Genomic DNA, 12,886 nt, shown 5'->3' with positions numbered 1-12,886 from the left:
ATGTAGGGTTTGACTTTCTCAGTGGGAAAAAAAAAAAAAAACACCATTCCAGTAGAGTTTCTAAAAATTAAAAATGATTCTTTCAGAGGAAATGCAGTATTTATTGTGTAAAGGATCTATATTTATTAATCAAGGATACAAAACAAAATGAATACTATTAAAATGAACCAAAATGCTGACAGTTGGTATGAAGTATGATTTGCTTGGTGAGGAATAGCTAGCTAAAGTTAATCAAGTAAGTTCCAGTAAATTCATAAGGAAAATACAAGAGTTCTGATGCCATTAAAGTAATTATAACCTTTCAAATAATAAAGTAGAATCAGTATAAATGCCTTGGTTTGGTGACAAAAACACATACATTGTGTGCTGAAAGCTGATGTATCACAGAATACAAGTAGTGGCTCTCAGTCTCTGTCCTTTGCACCCAAAGCCTGAGACTGGTACCACCACGCAGGAACGCCAATGATGGGCACCATCCGATGACCAGCTGGAATGAAATTATACAATGCAACTCCGCCTATCAGCAGAGGCTAAGGAAATGTTTTCCTTTTTTGGAGCAGATTAATCAAGCCAGACAATCTTGACTAGTACAAGGCCCACTCAAGGAGACCAATTTTCTATCACACTACATCAACGACAAATTCATAGGGGTTAAAGTTCCATCAGTGACACTGTTAGGGAAATGGCAAGTTCACAGCACTTCTCACAATTCCTATACTGAGAAATCAAATCCAAGGGAAACACGGTATTATTTTCATTTACAATTTACTAGCACTTCCAGTGTTTCAGAGATACAAGGGTGTAAGAATAGGACAGAAAGTGGACACAGAACACAATACACAAGTATCTTGATTGAATCAGCCTACTGGTGTAGCTTTTCAGGCTAAGCAGATGTCAGTCTCCATCCAGGCGCTGTTATAACTCACAAAGGTAACCTTGGTGTCCAAAAAATTAAAGAAAACATAGTTAATTTAGTTGTTGCCTAATTTCATCATCGGCATTTGCCTGCATTCTGGTCTATTCCTGCTAGTGCAGCCCCCCACCCCCACCCCAATGCTCCCAGGTCATGCCCCAGTTCAAATATTCCAGGTACCCTGGAGATTAATTCAGCCAGTAACAATTGTCCCCCACACCTGGTTTTTTATTTAAGCCAGGTTAACTTTAACTCACTGAAATCTAGTCTACAAAAAAATTAACTTTTTACCTAGAAAGCAACACTATTAGGCACTAAGGCTGTATGAATGACCATTAAGGTCTAGAGGAAATATTAACACCAGTCAAGAGCAGGGCATATTTTCCTTAACACTTCATGACTTAAAGGACATAAAGGTCAAAGTTAGACTCTTTGTTTCTCTTCCCTCTAGGTCAAAATCCATGAGAAAGGAGACCTCTTAAGACCTTTAGGCTGAGAAGTGGAAGTGAACTCTTAAATCCAGAAAAGCTCTTTTATTGCCCAGATGTTTGAAAAAGTAACCACAGATAAGCTACATACATACTTTCAGGCCAGCCTTGCAGATAGAAACCTGACCTGCCTAAACAGTGCTTCCACACCAACAAGATTTAAATAAGCTACTGGAGAAGGCCTTGGGAAAGTTAATTCATAATTAATATGTAAATATTAATATCACATAGATATCAATATAAACAGCATTAAGAACCAAAATGAACGCACCTTAAAACTGAGGAGATATAAGCCCATGTGTACTGATTATACTATCTCATACTGGTTATTTGTTATGGCACGAGACAGGCAGTAGGCAAGAAAGATTCCAATTAGCTGGAGAGAAAATACGAACCAAGATTACACATTTACACACACAAACTTGCAGATCTGTCAAGGTTGAAGAGCTCAGGATATGGACGCATTCTCATTGTATTTGTAATTTACCAGTAATTTCCTTCCTTGAATTGTCCTGATTACATTAGCTGCTTCTGCAGTGCCAAGGTCACATCCAATGATTCTAAAAAAAACCTTCCCTAACAGTGACCCGGAACTTCACAAAGGACAGTAAGGAAAATTCAAAAGTCCTGGGATTTAGAGAAGCCCTCAGCTACCAAAAAGAAAATGATGGTATTGTCTAGAATAAGCATTTTATCAAGGAAAATCCGAACTGATGTGGACAAGTCACTTTTTTGGATGCACCTGTGCTGTTCAATACAACAGACTTTAGCCTCGTGTGAGGACTTAAATCTAGTGAGAACGACTGGGGTTTTAATTTTGTCTAAAAATTAGAATGAAGGAGGCCCATGGCTGTTGCATTGGTGCAGATTTAGACGGTAAGACATGCACCTTGATAAATATATTAGGGCCAGCCTTGCATTGGTCTTACCAATTGGTCTTCTATAATGCTAAATGTGTAAAGAAAAAAAAAAAAGCTTTAAAAATTCATTCCAAATCACAGTACCAAACTTGTCATGCTGTAGTGATCAGCACAACTCAAGAAGAAATTCAATCTATAAAATTACAAAATAATAGGCACAAAAGAAATAGAGGCTTGTATGATCTATAAACAAACCACCAGGCAGTTGCAGTCCAAGAAAGGAAGACTCTAATAAAGTCATAGAACCTTGACTGATCGCAGAGTAAATAGTCCTATCAATTCATGTTTTGATCAACTATGAGGGTATTATATCTTCCCACAGTTAACTGCTTTCAGAAAATATGTACTGGGTTTGGGATGTGGCTCAGTGGTAGAGTGCTTACATCTATTTATAAGGCTGTTAGTTCAAGACATACACATACACACACACACACATGTATGTATGTATGCTATATGCTTATTGCTAGGATTGAATTCTTGCTCTTTTATAGATTCAAAGCATGATTTCTATGACAGTGTGAATTAAAATTTAGAGGGGCTTTATGTTTGGTTTGGTTTGGTTTTTGTTTTGTTTTGTTTTTTTTTTTGGTTTGGTTTTGGTTTTTTTTTTTGGTTTTTTTTGTTTTTTTTGTTTTTTTTGTTTGTTTTTGGATTTTCGAGACAAGATTTCCTGTGCAGTCCTGGCTGTATTGGAACTTGCTTGATAGACCAGGCTGAGCTTGAACTCGGAGATCCGCCTGTGTTGGCCTCTGGAGTGCTGGGATTAATGGCGTGTGCTACCACCACCTAGCTAAATTTACAGTTATTTGTTGTCGTGTAAAATGCAGGATTCAGGAAATCCTCCAGTTAAAGAAAGAAATGAGTCAATGATAAACAAAATCAGTAACATACATCCAACGTTAAGTCCCAAGACTTCACCATAAGAAAACCTATCCTGTGATAAGTAATTGACTGCTTTGTGAAACCTAAGACCTCTCTTACATTGTCTTCACTATCCAGTCTCCTGAAGTAAAACCTTCAGCATGTCTCCAAAGGGAAACCATATGGTGGCATATGTCTTTAATGGCATCACTTGAGTGACAGAGGCAGGTAGATCTTCAAGATCTTCTTGAGTTCTAGGACAGCCTGGTCTACATCCTGAGTTCCACACCCAAAACAAACCAACAACAACAACTTCTCTTATACCTATAAGAATAAGATATTTCCCAAAGAACAAAGAAAACCTACCTGAAAGCAAGCAACTCCAAAAGAAATTCCAGCAACGACTCCCATTTCTGACTCTATAGTTGTCATTACCTTTATAAAACAACCCTAACAGGAGAGGAAAAAAGACATTAAGTACAAGTCAAGAAAGCTGTGCTTTTCTTCCTGGTAAGAACTACTTTGATCATTCAGCTGGCCACAGAAGACGGTCTTGAGCTACAGTGATTGCCTTTGCTTACCACGTTACTGAAACCTAGCCTGTCTCACCTGTCCTCAGTCTCGGCTGCTTCCATCTTTTGGATCATGCACTGGACTTGCTAACTATAGGAAATGAAGTACCGGCTTCCCTACATGCTTCAGATTACATCCATTCATGGAGTAAAAAGTGAGTTCATTTTGGATTCCATTAAACCCTCAAATACTGTCAAATAAAAAGTCCTAAAAGGACCCTTACCTCTTCATTGACTTTATCTGCATCTCTCTGTGGATAACAGCCCTCCAGTTTACAGCAGCTCTTGGGAAATCCTGTTTCTGAGTAATAGTTCGTACCTTTCCAATCTCTGTAATTGGTGACACCGCAACAATGCAACTGAGAAAGAAATGTAAAAAGCATTGGTTTATATGACTGGTTTGCTGGCAACCATTTAGCCTAACACCATCTTCTATTGTAATATGTGCCCAAAACAATATGTACTATACTCAGTGATCTCTCTTCTTGATTTATTCAAAAGACTGGCACTTGATTCTAACAATAAGCATGGGTTTTAGACGGCCTTTACGGCCCTGTCTTAGTTGGCCCTAACAGTATTTGTCTATGACGTCAGTGGAAAGGAAGAGAACAAGGAAATGTGCTGGTATCTCACACCGCCTTTCCATACAAGTGGGACACACCCAGCAGCCTAGCTCCATCCTTTCCTTGGAGGCGATAAGGAATGAAAACACCCCAGCTCTAACCACTTACCGTACTTTGGATCTTGTCTACAGCTTCACTTCTATAGTCTCCTGTGGAGTTGTACTCCTTCAGAGCGTTTTCATAGTTACTTTTAAAGCTGTTCTTAATCTGGATCCGAAAAAAAAACAAAATGCCAGTAAACAAATATTCTAGAAAATACTTTGGGTTTCTATATCAACTAAGAAATTCTCATTTCTGGCCAATCATTCTATCTTTGATATGTGGTAATTAAGTCCAATGGTCTGATGATAACTACTAAGGAATATAATTTTGGCTGAAAGGCCTATCAAGGAAAATATTACAATATAATACCTACAAGCTCAAGGTGCATATACCTATTCAAAGGCCCCTATGTACTGCCTTTCCACCCCTCAGCCTAAATCTTCCTCCATGTACAAGTTGGATGCCTACAGAATGAACCTGCACTAACAATTCAAATAGTACTTGAATACACCTTCCCTACTTGATAAACGGCTTCTCAACAGTACTGTCTTTACTTGATTTTAATATATGAATATTAAGCCTTTGATGATTTGCATTAATTGTGTCTTTTCAAAATGGGACTCACAGGAAGGTATTAATTTTCTGCCTTAAACTTTGTATTTTACTTTCCTATTAGTAAAGCTCTAAAACTCCACTTTAATACACCAAATTACAACTAGAAATTATTGTGATTTTGGTTATAATTTTCTTCTAGTGATTATCATCCTGCCAATTTTTACTAGAAAGCCACTCTTGTCAGCTGCAGGTTGAAAGCTTAGCTTGAAATACAGCTTCAAAGGGTTTTCAGCCTCATAGGAGGAACAACAATATGAACTAACCAGTACCCCCAGAGCTCCCAGGGACTAAACCACCAAACAAAGAAAACACATGTTGGGATTCATGGCTCCAGATGCATATATAGCAGAGGATGGCCTAGTCAGTCATCAATGGGAGGAGAGGCCCTTGGTCCTGTGAAGGCTCCATGCCCCAGTGTAGGGAAATGCCAGGGCCAGGAAGCAGGAGTGGGTGGGTTGGTGAGCAGGGGAGGGGGAGGGAATAGGGATTTTCTGGGAGGGGGGCCCAGGAAAGGGGATAACATTTAAAATGTAAATAAAGAAAATACCTAATAAAAAATGAAAAAAAAAAGAAATACAGTTTCAAATGGTTTTAAACATATTGAAAGCTTATCAAACTGGGCCACTTATGGAATCTATTTATCTAAGACAAAAGGACAAATTTTTAACATAGTATGATTGTCTAAGTCAGGCTTACCTCATGTCTGAAAACAAATCCAACAATGGCGGCAACTAGTTCGACCAAAAAAATGAGTGTCAGAAACATCGCGTACTGTGGGATGAAAAGGTTTTAAAAAGTTCAAGTTAGTACAAACAAGACTCAGACCAAAAGACTCATATATCACAGAGGAAAAGAGGGAGGTGGCTGGAGTTCTGAGCAATCAATTGAACACATTTTTATTGAAAAGAGCAGGGAAGGCAATATCAAAAGCTCTACTTAAATATGGAAGCTAGCAGGGGGACTGGTAGTTTGTTTTTTTTTCCATAAGGAATGGAAAAAAGTGTAAACAGCTACGGTCAATTCCAAGAAACAAAGAAATTATAGAACATACAAGAATCTTCTAGGAAAACCAAGAGCATTCTAAAGAAATCAAGGACTTACCAGTTTCAGCATCCAGGCAGAGGCTCGACAGGTAGCGAAACAACCAAAGGTGCCCAAGAGAATAATGACAGTGCCTGTGCCAATGAGCACAAAAGGCACATTGGTGGCCTTCTCATTTAAGAGGGAAAAATAATTTTCCAGGCTCACCTTGCCCCAAATGCCAACGGCAAGAAGGATAACACCAGTGATCTATGTGAGAAACCAGAGAAAGAAACAATCAGGCACCGTACAAGCTTGAGTCCTTGATCACAAACCCAGGAAGCGTCTAAGACACAATGCTTCTGAGAATTAACAGCCCAGTTGCCACAGCACAGTGGCTAGGATATGGGGGGATGGGGTGGGTAAATATGGAAGAGGTAGGAGGAAAGGGTTCTGCAAAAAAGAAAAAAAAAAAAAGGCGGGTTGTGTACTAGGTATCATCTCAAAACTGCATGAATCCGTTTCGTTGTGTAAAATACATTCCCTGCGGCATACATGTCTAGAAATGAAAATTTCCTCAAGCAATTTAATCCAGTCGGAGAAAGAAAACCATCTTGTAAAGAGGGAAGGGTTAAAAGCGTTTCTGGATTCCAGAAACTTCTCGAATCCCCCATCCCCAATTTTGGGATGGACATAGGATACAAAAGGATGGTACACAAAAGAAAACCCAAGGAGAGAGACTGGCAGGAATAGATTCACACCATACTTACCTGTGAAAAACTCCCCTCTTATGAAGCAGTGAAAAGAGAGATATTATTATGCAAAAGACCCCTCAAAGGAAAGGTTCAGGGACACCTCGTGTGCTCTAGGGGCCTTATCCCCTTTCTTCATCTCCCGCTCCGACCTCGATCTCCTCAGACATCTGGGTCCTACTTCAACCAGTCATCTCACATCAAGACCCCAACGCCAACTCAGTGCCGCCCACCCCAGCTCCCAACTCGGGGACCCCGCCACTGTGGCCTAGGCCAACTCGTGCCCAAGGCTGGGGTCTCTGGAACCACAGCCGCCCAAAGCTCATCCCACTCCAGACCCGAGGTTCTCGGCTCCCAGTCACACCCACCACCTAAGCGAGAGTTCCCCAGCCGTTCCCGTGTCTCACCCAAAAGATGAAAGTGTAGATCAAGAGAACGCTTTTCAAACAAGTAATGACTGGCTTGGTCTGCAGCCTCCGAGATGGGGACGCCATGACTACCCGGAGACCCTGAGCAGATGCACTGGGCGATCGGCTCAAGCTTGCCAGGCGCGAGAGTTTCCGAGTTTCCACGGAAACTGCCGAAAACTCACGAGTATCTGCAACTGAGAAGAACCGGAAACAGGAGACGATTTTCTAGAGGGTCATTCTTAGGAGGCTGCCCGGAAAGTTGCAACAATCGGACGCCCCCTACTGATCGTTACTGAAAACTAAAGGTTAATACTTGCTTCGGTATGGTTTTTTTTTTTTTCTTTTTTTTCTTTTTTTCTTTTTGTTCGTGGTGGCTTTTGGTATTGTTGTTGCTCCTCTATGGAATCTTTCCCGTTTCCCACCTAACCTTCTCCTCCGAGTCTTTTTTTACTTCATAAGTTGTCTATTACTGCCCGCAGTGTTGGAAGGTCCAGCCTCCCAGGTCCCTAGTGCCCTAAAAGAAAAGAATAAAAGCAAAATTCAGATTGCCCTCCACTTGAATACGATCTTTACTTCTCATGAGAACAGCATAAGGATATTTTCTTCTTCTAATCAGATTCACACTACGTATATAAAATGTACATAAATACAAATGAATTAATGAAGTGATGCAGAGATGGTTAAGTGTGTGGTATTGCTATAGGGTTGGAAGGCAATATTTACTTCGTATTCAATACAGACTTTACAGCCAGGTTATGTATTCATGAAAGATAAGGAGATTCCTTTTTTTTTTTCTACTTGAAAGTTTGCTCGAAACATATGCTACTACAGAAGCAGAGGGCAAGAAAGTTCCATTGACTAGATCATGCAGAGCTTTCCTGTGGTTTAAATATTGACCTAGGACCAGTTCCTATAACATCCAACCACACATCTGCAGTCCAAGAAAATAACATTTGGAAAATGAGTTATTTCATTCCCAGGCTTTATACTAAATTTTATCGCAAAAGTACAAAGGTGCAATACAAAACTGTATGGAAACTGGAGTGTCTCTCTTTCTCTCTCTCTCATCTCTGTGTGTGTGTGCATATTTTTGCTCTGGGGAGAACATACTCCCATAAATACTTTGAGGTAAAGTCATCAGGAAACAGACATTCAGCTTTTAGAATACATTTACCATAGCTACAGTCAGGCAGCTGGAGCAAGGAAGCTTTAAGAATATGCAAAGCTTCCTTCTGAAGCTAACTGACCCTATCTGAGGATTCCTGTATTAAAAACAACAACGAGCAAGGGAAGTCTTGCTAACTCTTTGTCATCCTAAATAGAAAGTTTTCTTCTGAAGTTTAGATTTGTTCCATGACTTTGAAATCATTTTCGTTGTAAGCCTAAGAGGAAAGTAATTTTTGTGTGGCTGAAGAAAGAAAAAAAAACAGCTAAAACTAAAAGGCACATCTTATTTCCAAGAATGTGTTAATGTTCCTTCTCTCCCTTCCTCTGCCACTCACAACACGGCTTTGTTTGAAGGACAGCCAGTGCCAAACTAAACTGAAAGCCCACATGGAAATTAATGTTCCTATGGCCACAACACCTTGTACCACTCCTGCCTTGCTGGGCCAGCTTGTCCCCTGCCGTGCCAACAAATCCAACAGTTCAATTCAGTTAAAATGTAGGCTGGGGTCTGGATCCCAAACCAAACCAAAAGGACAGCTAATCCCATCTAAAGCAACTTCACATATGCTTCTCTGGGCCATCAGATGAGTTCCTTCTTTCAAGTATTACTGCTGACTGCAATGCTGAGCACCATGTACCAGCCACTGCTGCTAAGCCCTTGATACCTCTTACCTTGCACCTACATCACAAAAGTTCTATTATGAGCTCGGATCCACTACCCTCCTCAGTTTACAGATGGAAAACCAGGCTCAAAGAGCCCAAGTACCTTGCCTAAGACTAAGCCCAGCATACCTCTCTTTCCTGCCTCAGACATGGGGCCCTCTTTGCAGTGAGACATGACTAATATAAAAACAAACACCTATCTTGACTCAGATGGAGCCAAGAGTGTTGCTGCTTAGACTCTGAATCACAAATGGGGGCTCTGTAGAGTCCCTGAAGGGTCTGCTGCCACCAGTCCTTCTTGCTCTTAGAGTGGACAGTTCAGTTTTCCTTTTGCCTTAGCTCCCACAGTCCAATCACCCAGGTAGTGACACTGCCTCCAAGGGGTGAGGCAGAGCATCTGATCTTTTTTTTCTTTCTCTAATTCAATCGGTTATTTTCTCCACATTTTGGGCAACAATACACTTGATGCCAAAAAAAAAATGGAAGAAAATATTTTCCTTAAATATTTGGCTACTTTGTTACGTTCAACATTTAGCAGGGAGATTTGTATCTCTTTCCTATCAAATTCCTTTAACTTTCAAGATTAAGTTGAAATGGTTTTCTTTGGCGCATGACAGGATGCATCAGAAACAAGAGCTCTCTTTTAAGTCAGATCTCTTCTGTGGCACTCCAATCCCCAACCCCCAAGCTCTATTAAGCCCTCATTCCCCACTGCCTTGCCAACATGAATGGTCTACTCCACACTAAGCCAATAAGATTATCCTCTGAACAAGGCTGTTTTCCTGTTCCCCACCAACCCTTTGAAAATGAAAGCTATTTCCTGTTCTCAAAGTCCCCCATCACCCCATCCCAGAATATTCTCCCTCTCACATCCCCACCCTCTAACAGTAGTTAGTACTCGTAGGCTGACCACATTCCAATATTAATGTAGAGCGTTAGTCAGTTACTGTAGTACCTACTCTACATCCTACCTAGATGTCCAGCAGCTACAGAAGAGCTTGTGTGACAGGGCCACTGTGCCTCCTTTTAAACCCTCAGAGCACCTAGGACACAATTGATGACCTCACCCAGTTTTCAGCCAATCCCTGTTCAGCACATGGCTCAGTAAGATCATGGCTGGTCTAGAAGTAACAGCCTATTAGTTGCTCAAGGACTGGCTATTTAACTTAAATTTTTTTTAAAAAGTCTAAATTATTCCAGTATTTCACTGTCACAAACAGGGAAATTAATTTGAGCTGCTATATACTGTCTTCAGGCATTCCCATTCTGTCTTTGAAACCAGAAAAGGCCAGAAAAAGTACATTTTACCTTTTGCTCACATAACCTTAGCATTTTTACTTCCTTATCCCTTTTCTTACACGCCTTCACTTTCCCTTGGCTAAATACATAGGATAAAACTTAAAAGCATCTCCCAGTTATTTTCTTAACATTTAAAATAGGATGTTATATCATCTTATACATTATAACTTCGTCAATTGCTCAACATAGACAGTGTTAAACTCACTTTTCTGGATGGCTATATCTTTTTATTCCCTACTTTCTCTTGGAAATTCTAAGTATTTCTTCTTTAGTTGTCTGTTCTATGTCTATTTTTTCTATTCACTTGTTACTTATTGAGACAGGGTCCACTATGTAGCCCTGGATGGCCTGCTATGCAGACCAAAATGGCTTCAAACTAGTAGATACTAGAGATCTGCCTGCCTCTGCCTTTTGAGTGCTGGGATCAATGGTGTGTGTCACCACTCCTGGCTTTATTTATTTTTACTTGTGTAAGTGTTTCGCCTGCATATATGTACCTCCTTGAGCTTCATTGAGATCCCAAGTAACTCTATCTAATATTTTAAAGAGAATAAAGAGAATAACCCTTACTGAATGTTTAGAGGCTTCATATTAACATTCTTAACTTGAAATGATATCGGACTTCAATAAATTTAGTATGGATTTTGTCTGTAGTCTCCTCTTTTCTTTCTAACCAAACACAAAGAGAAGTGGTTTTGTTAAAGTGTTCACTCCAAAGTATCTAGCATAGTATTTTCCACACAGAGTGAGTGTTGTAGATGTGTGTGTGGGGGGGGGGGGGTTAACCCTGGGTGTTCTGGATGATGCAGAACTCATCTTGTCCATTAATATCAGAGTGTGGTCAGCTTACAAGTACTAACTACAGTTAGAGGGCAGGGATGTTGGAGGGAGAACATTGTCACTGGGATGGGGTGGTAGTGGACTTTGAGAACAGGAAATAGCTTTCATTTTCAAAGGGTTGGCGTGGAACAGGAAGCCAGCCTTGTTCAGAGGATAATCTTCTTCTTGTGCTTTATGGGAATGTTATTCCCTCTCATGTGCCCTTCTTTTCATGAGGCCTGCAGGAGCATCCTCATCCTAGTCTGTGCCAAGCTCTCTGGTGGGTACTGGAAACATGAAGAAGTGTTGAGAGGGCCCACTAGGCTCTCACAGTCTACTAGGGATCAGGCCTAAGTCAAGAACAATGGCAATAACTGTGATGAGTATAAAATTATTGAGATGTATGCAAATGAAGCTGTGGGAGGACAAAGAAGGAAAATAAACTCCTTCTGACTGGCTGAGCCGGAGCTTCTCAGGAGATGTGGTTCTCAGCGGGCCAAGGAGAGAGGGAGGGATTTTGTGTGTGCAAAATCATAACCGTGTTAAGGGAAAGGATCAAATTGCAGTGTGTTGGGAATGAGATGAATAATGAGATAAATTCTCCAAAGGAGCCTGAAGACAGATGTGGACTTGTTTATAGAGGGACAGTATGGCATGTTAGGTCAGACCGGGGACTCAGACTGTTCCTTATGCCAAGTCAAAGGCAGAGCCAGTGCTAGTAAAGGAGTTATTTTAGAAATCAACAATCTGCTTAAAAGTTATTATTATTCCTTCCCCCATCCCTCAATACACACACACACACACACACAGAGAGAGAGAGAGAGAGAGAGAGCATACACTCACTTTTCCTAGTCATGATTTTAGATCTTCTGACCCTAACCTATGCATTGAACTTTTTAAATGTGTCTCCCCTGAACCATCTTGCCCATCAACCCTCCATAACCTAAGAGTGGCCCTCAACTTACGTCATTTCCTTTGTCTGAGAATACACCAAAGTCCCTTACCACTCCCCACCTCCCCATTTCTGGCCTCTGCCTAGAGTCCACAGAAACTACACTAAAGTTTTTGGCACTTTATTACTATTGGTGTTGTATTGTTTTCCAATTGTCTGAGCCATCCTTCTCTCCGATACTCACATAAATTCTCTGGGAACTGGATGCAAGATTTAAAAATCGCATTCTTTGCTCAACACCATTTCACTGATGCTTACCTTATTTGATCTGAGCAACAAAAATTCCCCAAGCACATTCAGAGGTCAGTAAGCACATTTTCCTTTGATGTGATTGTTTTCTTTTTGATTCCCTGAAGTTTTTGAGTATATATATATATATATATATATATATTTGTTGAATTAATTATAAATGAACATCAAGATATCAGGGATTTTATCTGTTGTATTCAACATTCTGCCCACCACTCTTTCACATTTTATTAAATATTGATGTATTGTTTATATATGAATTTATTAAATAAATACATTATAAAAATTTATAAGGTAATATTTTATTAAATAATGAGGCAAAATTATGCCTTTTACTTTTTGATATTGTACCACACTTTTGAACCCATGCTAGATATTCAATACATATATGTAGCTGGTGGTTTGGAAATAAAAATCGATTTCATGCTTACTTGTAAACTTTGTAAAATTATAGACCCAATTCTTCTCTTGAAGATCAAGAAGCTCTTATATACATAGAGCAAAAAAAATTTTTTTCCCTA

General features: G+C 40.0%; 1 protein-coding gene across 2 annotated transcripts; it reads right to left on the bottom strand.

Annotated features, from left to right (window-relative positions):
- Positions 1–748: 748 nt before the first annotated feature.
- On the bottom strand, positions 749–10,046 carry Tspan6 (tetraspanin 6). 2 transcript variants are annotated; one of them, XM_021153336.2, is made up of 10 exons: positions 10,018–10,046; positions 7,534–7,730; positions 7,214–7,410; positions 6,136–6,324; positions 5,731–5,805; positions 4,486–4,584; positions 3,979–4,113; positions 3,549–3,632; positions 1,673–1,777; positions 749–935 (listed from the first exon to the last, which is right to left on the bottom strand). In XM_021153336.2, the coding sequence occupies exons 3-9, from the start codon at positions 7,298–7,300 to the stop codon at positions 1,709–1,711; spliced, it is 738 nt and encodes a 245-aa protein (XP_021008995.1). In that variant the 5' UTR covers positions 7,301–7,410; positions 7,534–7,730; positions 10,018–10,046; the 3' UTR covers positions 749–935; positions 1,673–1,708. The 2 variants fall into 2 exon arrangements, with proteins under 2 accessions (XP_021008995.1, XP_085694160.1); XM_085838034.1 differs by lacking the exon at positions 10,018–10,046 and adding an exon at positions 8,802–8,816.
- Positions 10,047–12,886: the final 2,840 nt, after the last annotated feature.

The sequence above is a fragment of the Mus caroli genome, unplaced genomic scaffold (genome assembly GCF_978045245.1).
Source record: "Mus caroli unplaced genomic scaffold, Mus_caroli_1 scaffold_5, whole genome shotgun sequence".
NCBI classification, from domain to species: Eukaryota; Metazoa; Chordata; class Mammalia; order Rodentia; family Muridae; genus Mus; species Mus caroli.
This window is presented reverse-complemented; position numbering and strand designations above follow the sequence as displayed.

Coding starts and splice junctions, on each gene's coding strand:
- Tspan6 (XM_021153336.2), bottom strand. CDS start 7,300: ATGGCGTCCCCATCTCGGAGGCTGCAGACCAAGCCAGTCATTACTTGT. Junction 4,114..4,485: donor TAGACAAGATCCAAAGTACG/GTAAGTGGTTAG, acceptor TTTCTTTCTCAG/TTGCATTGTTGCGGTGTCAC. Junction 3,633..3,978: donor CAGATAAAGTCAATGAAGAG/GTAAGGGTCCTT, acceptor CTCTCCTGTTAG/GGTTGTTTTATAAAGGTAAT.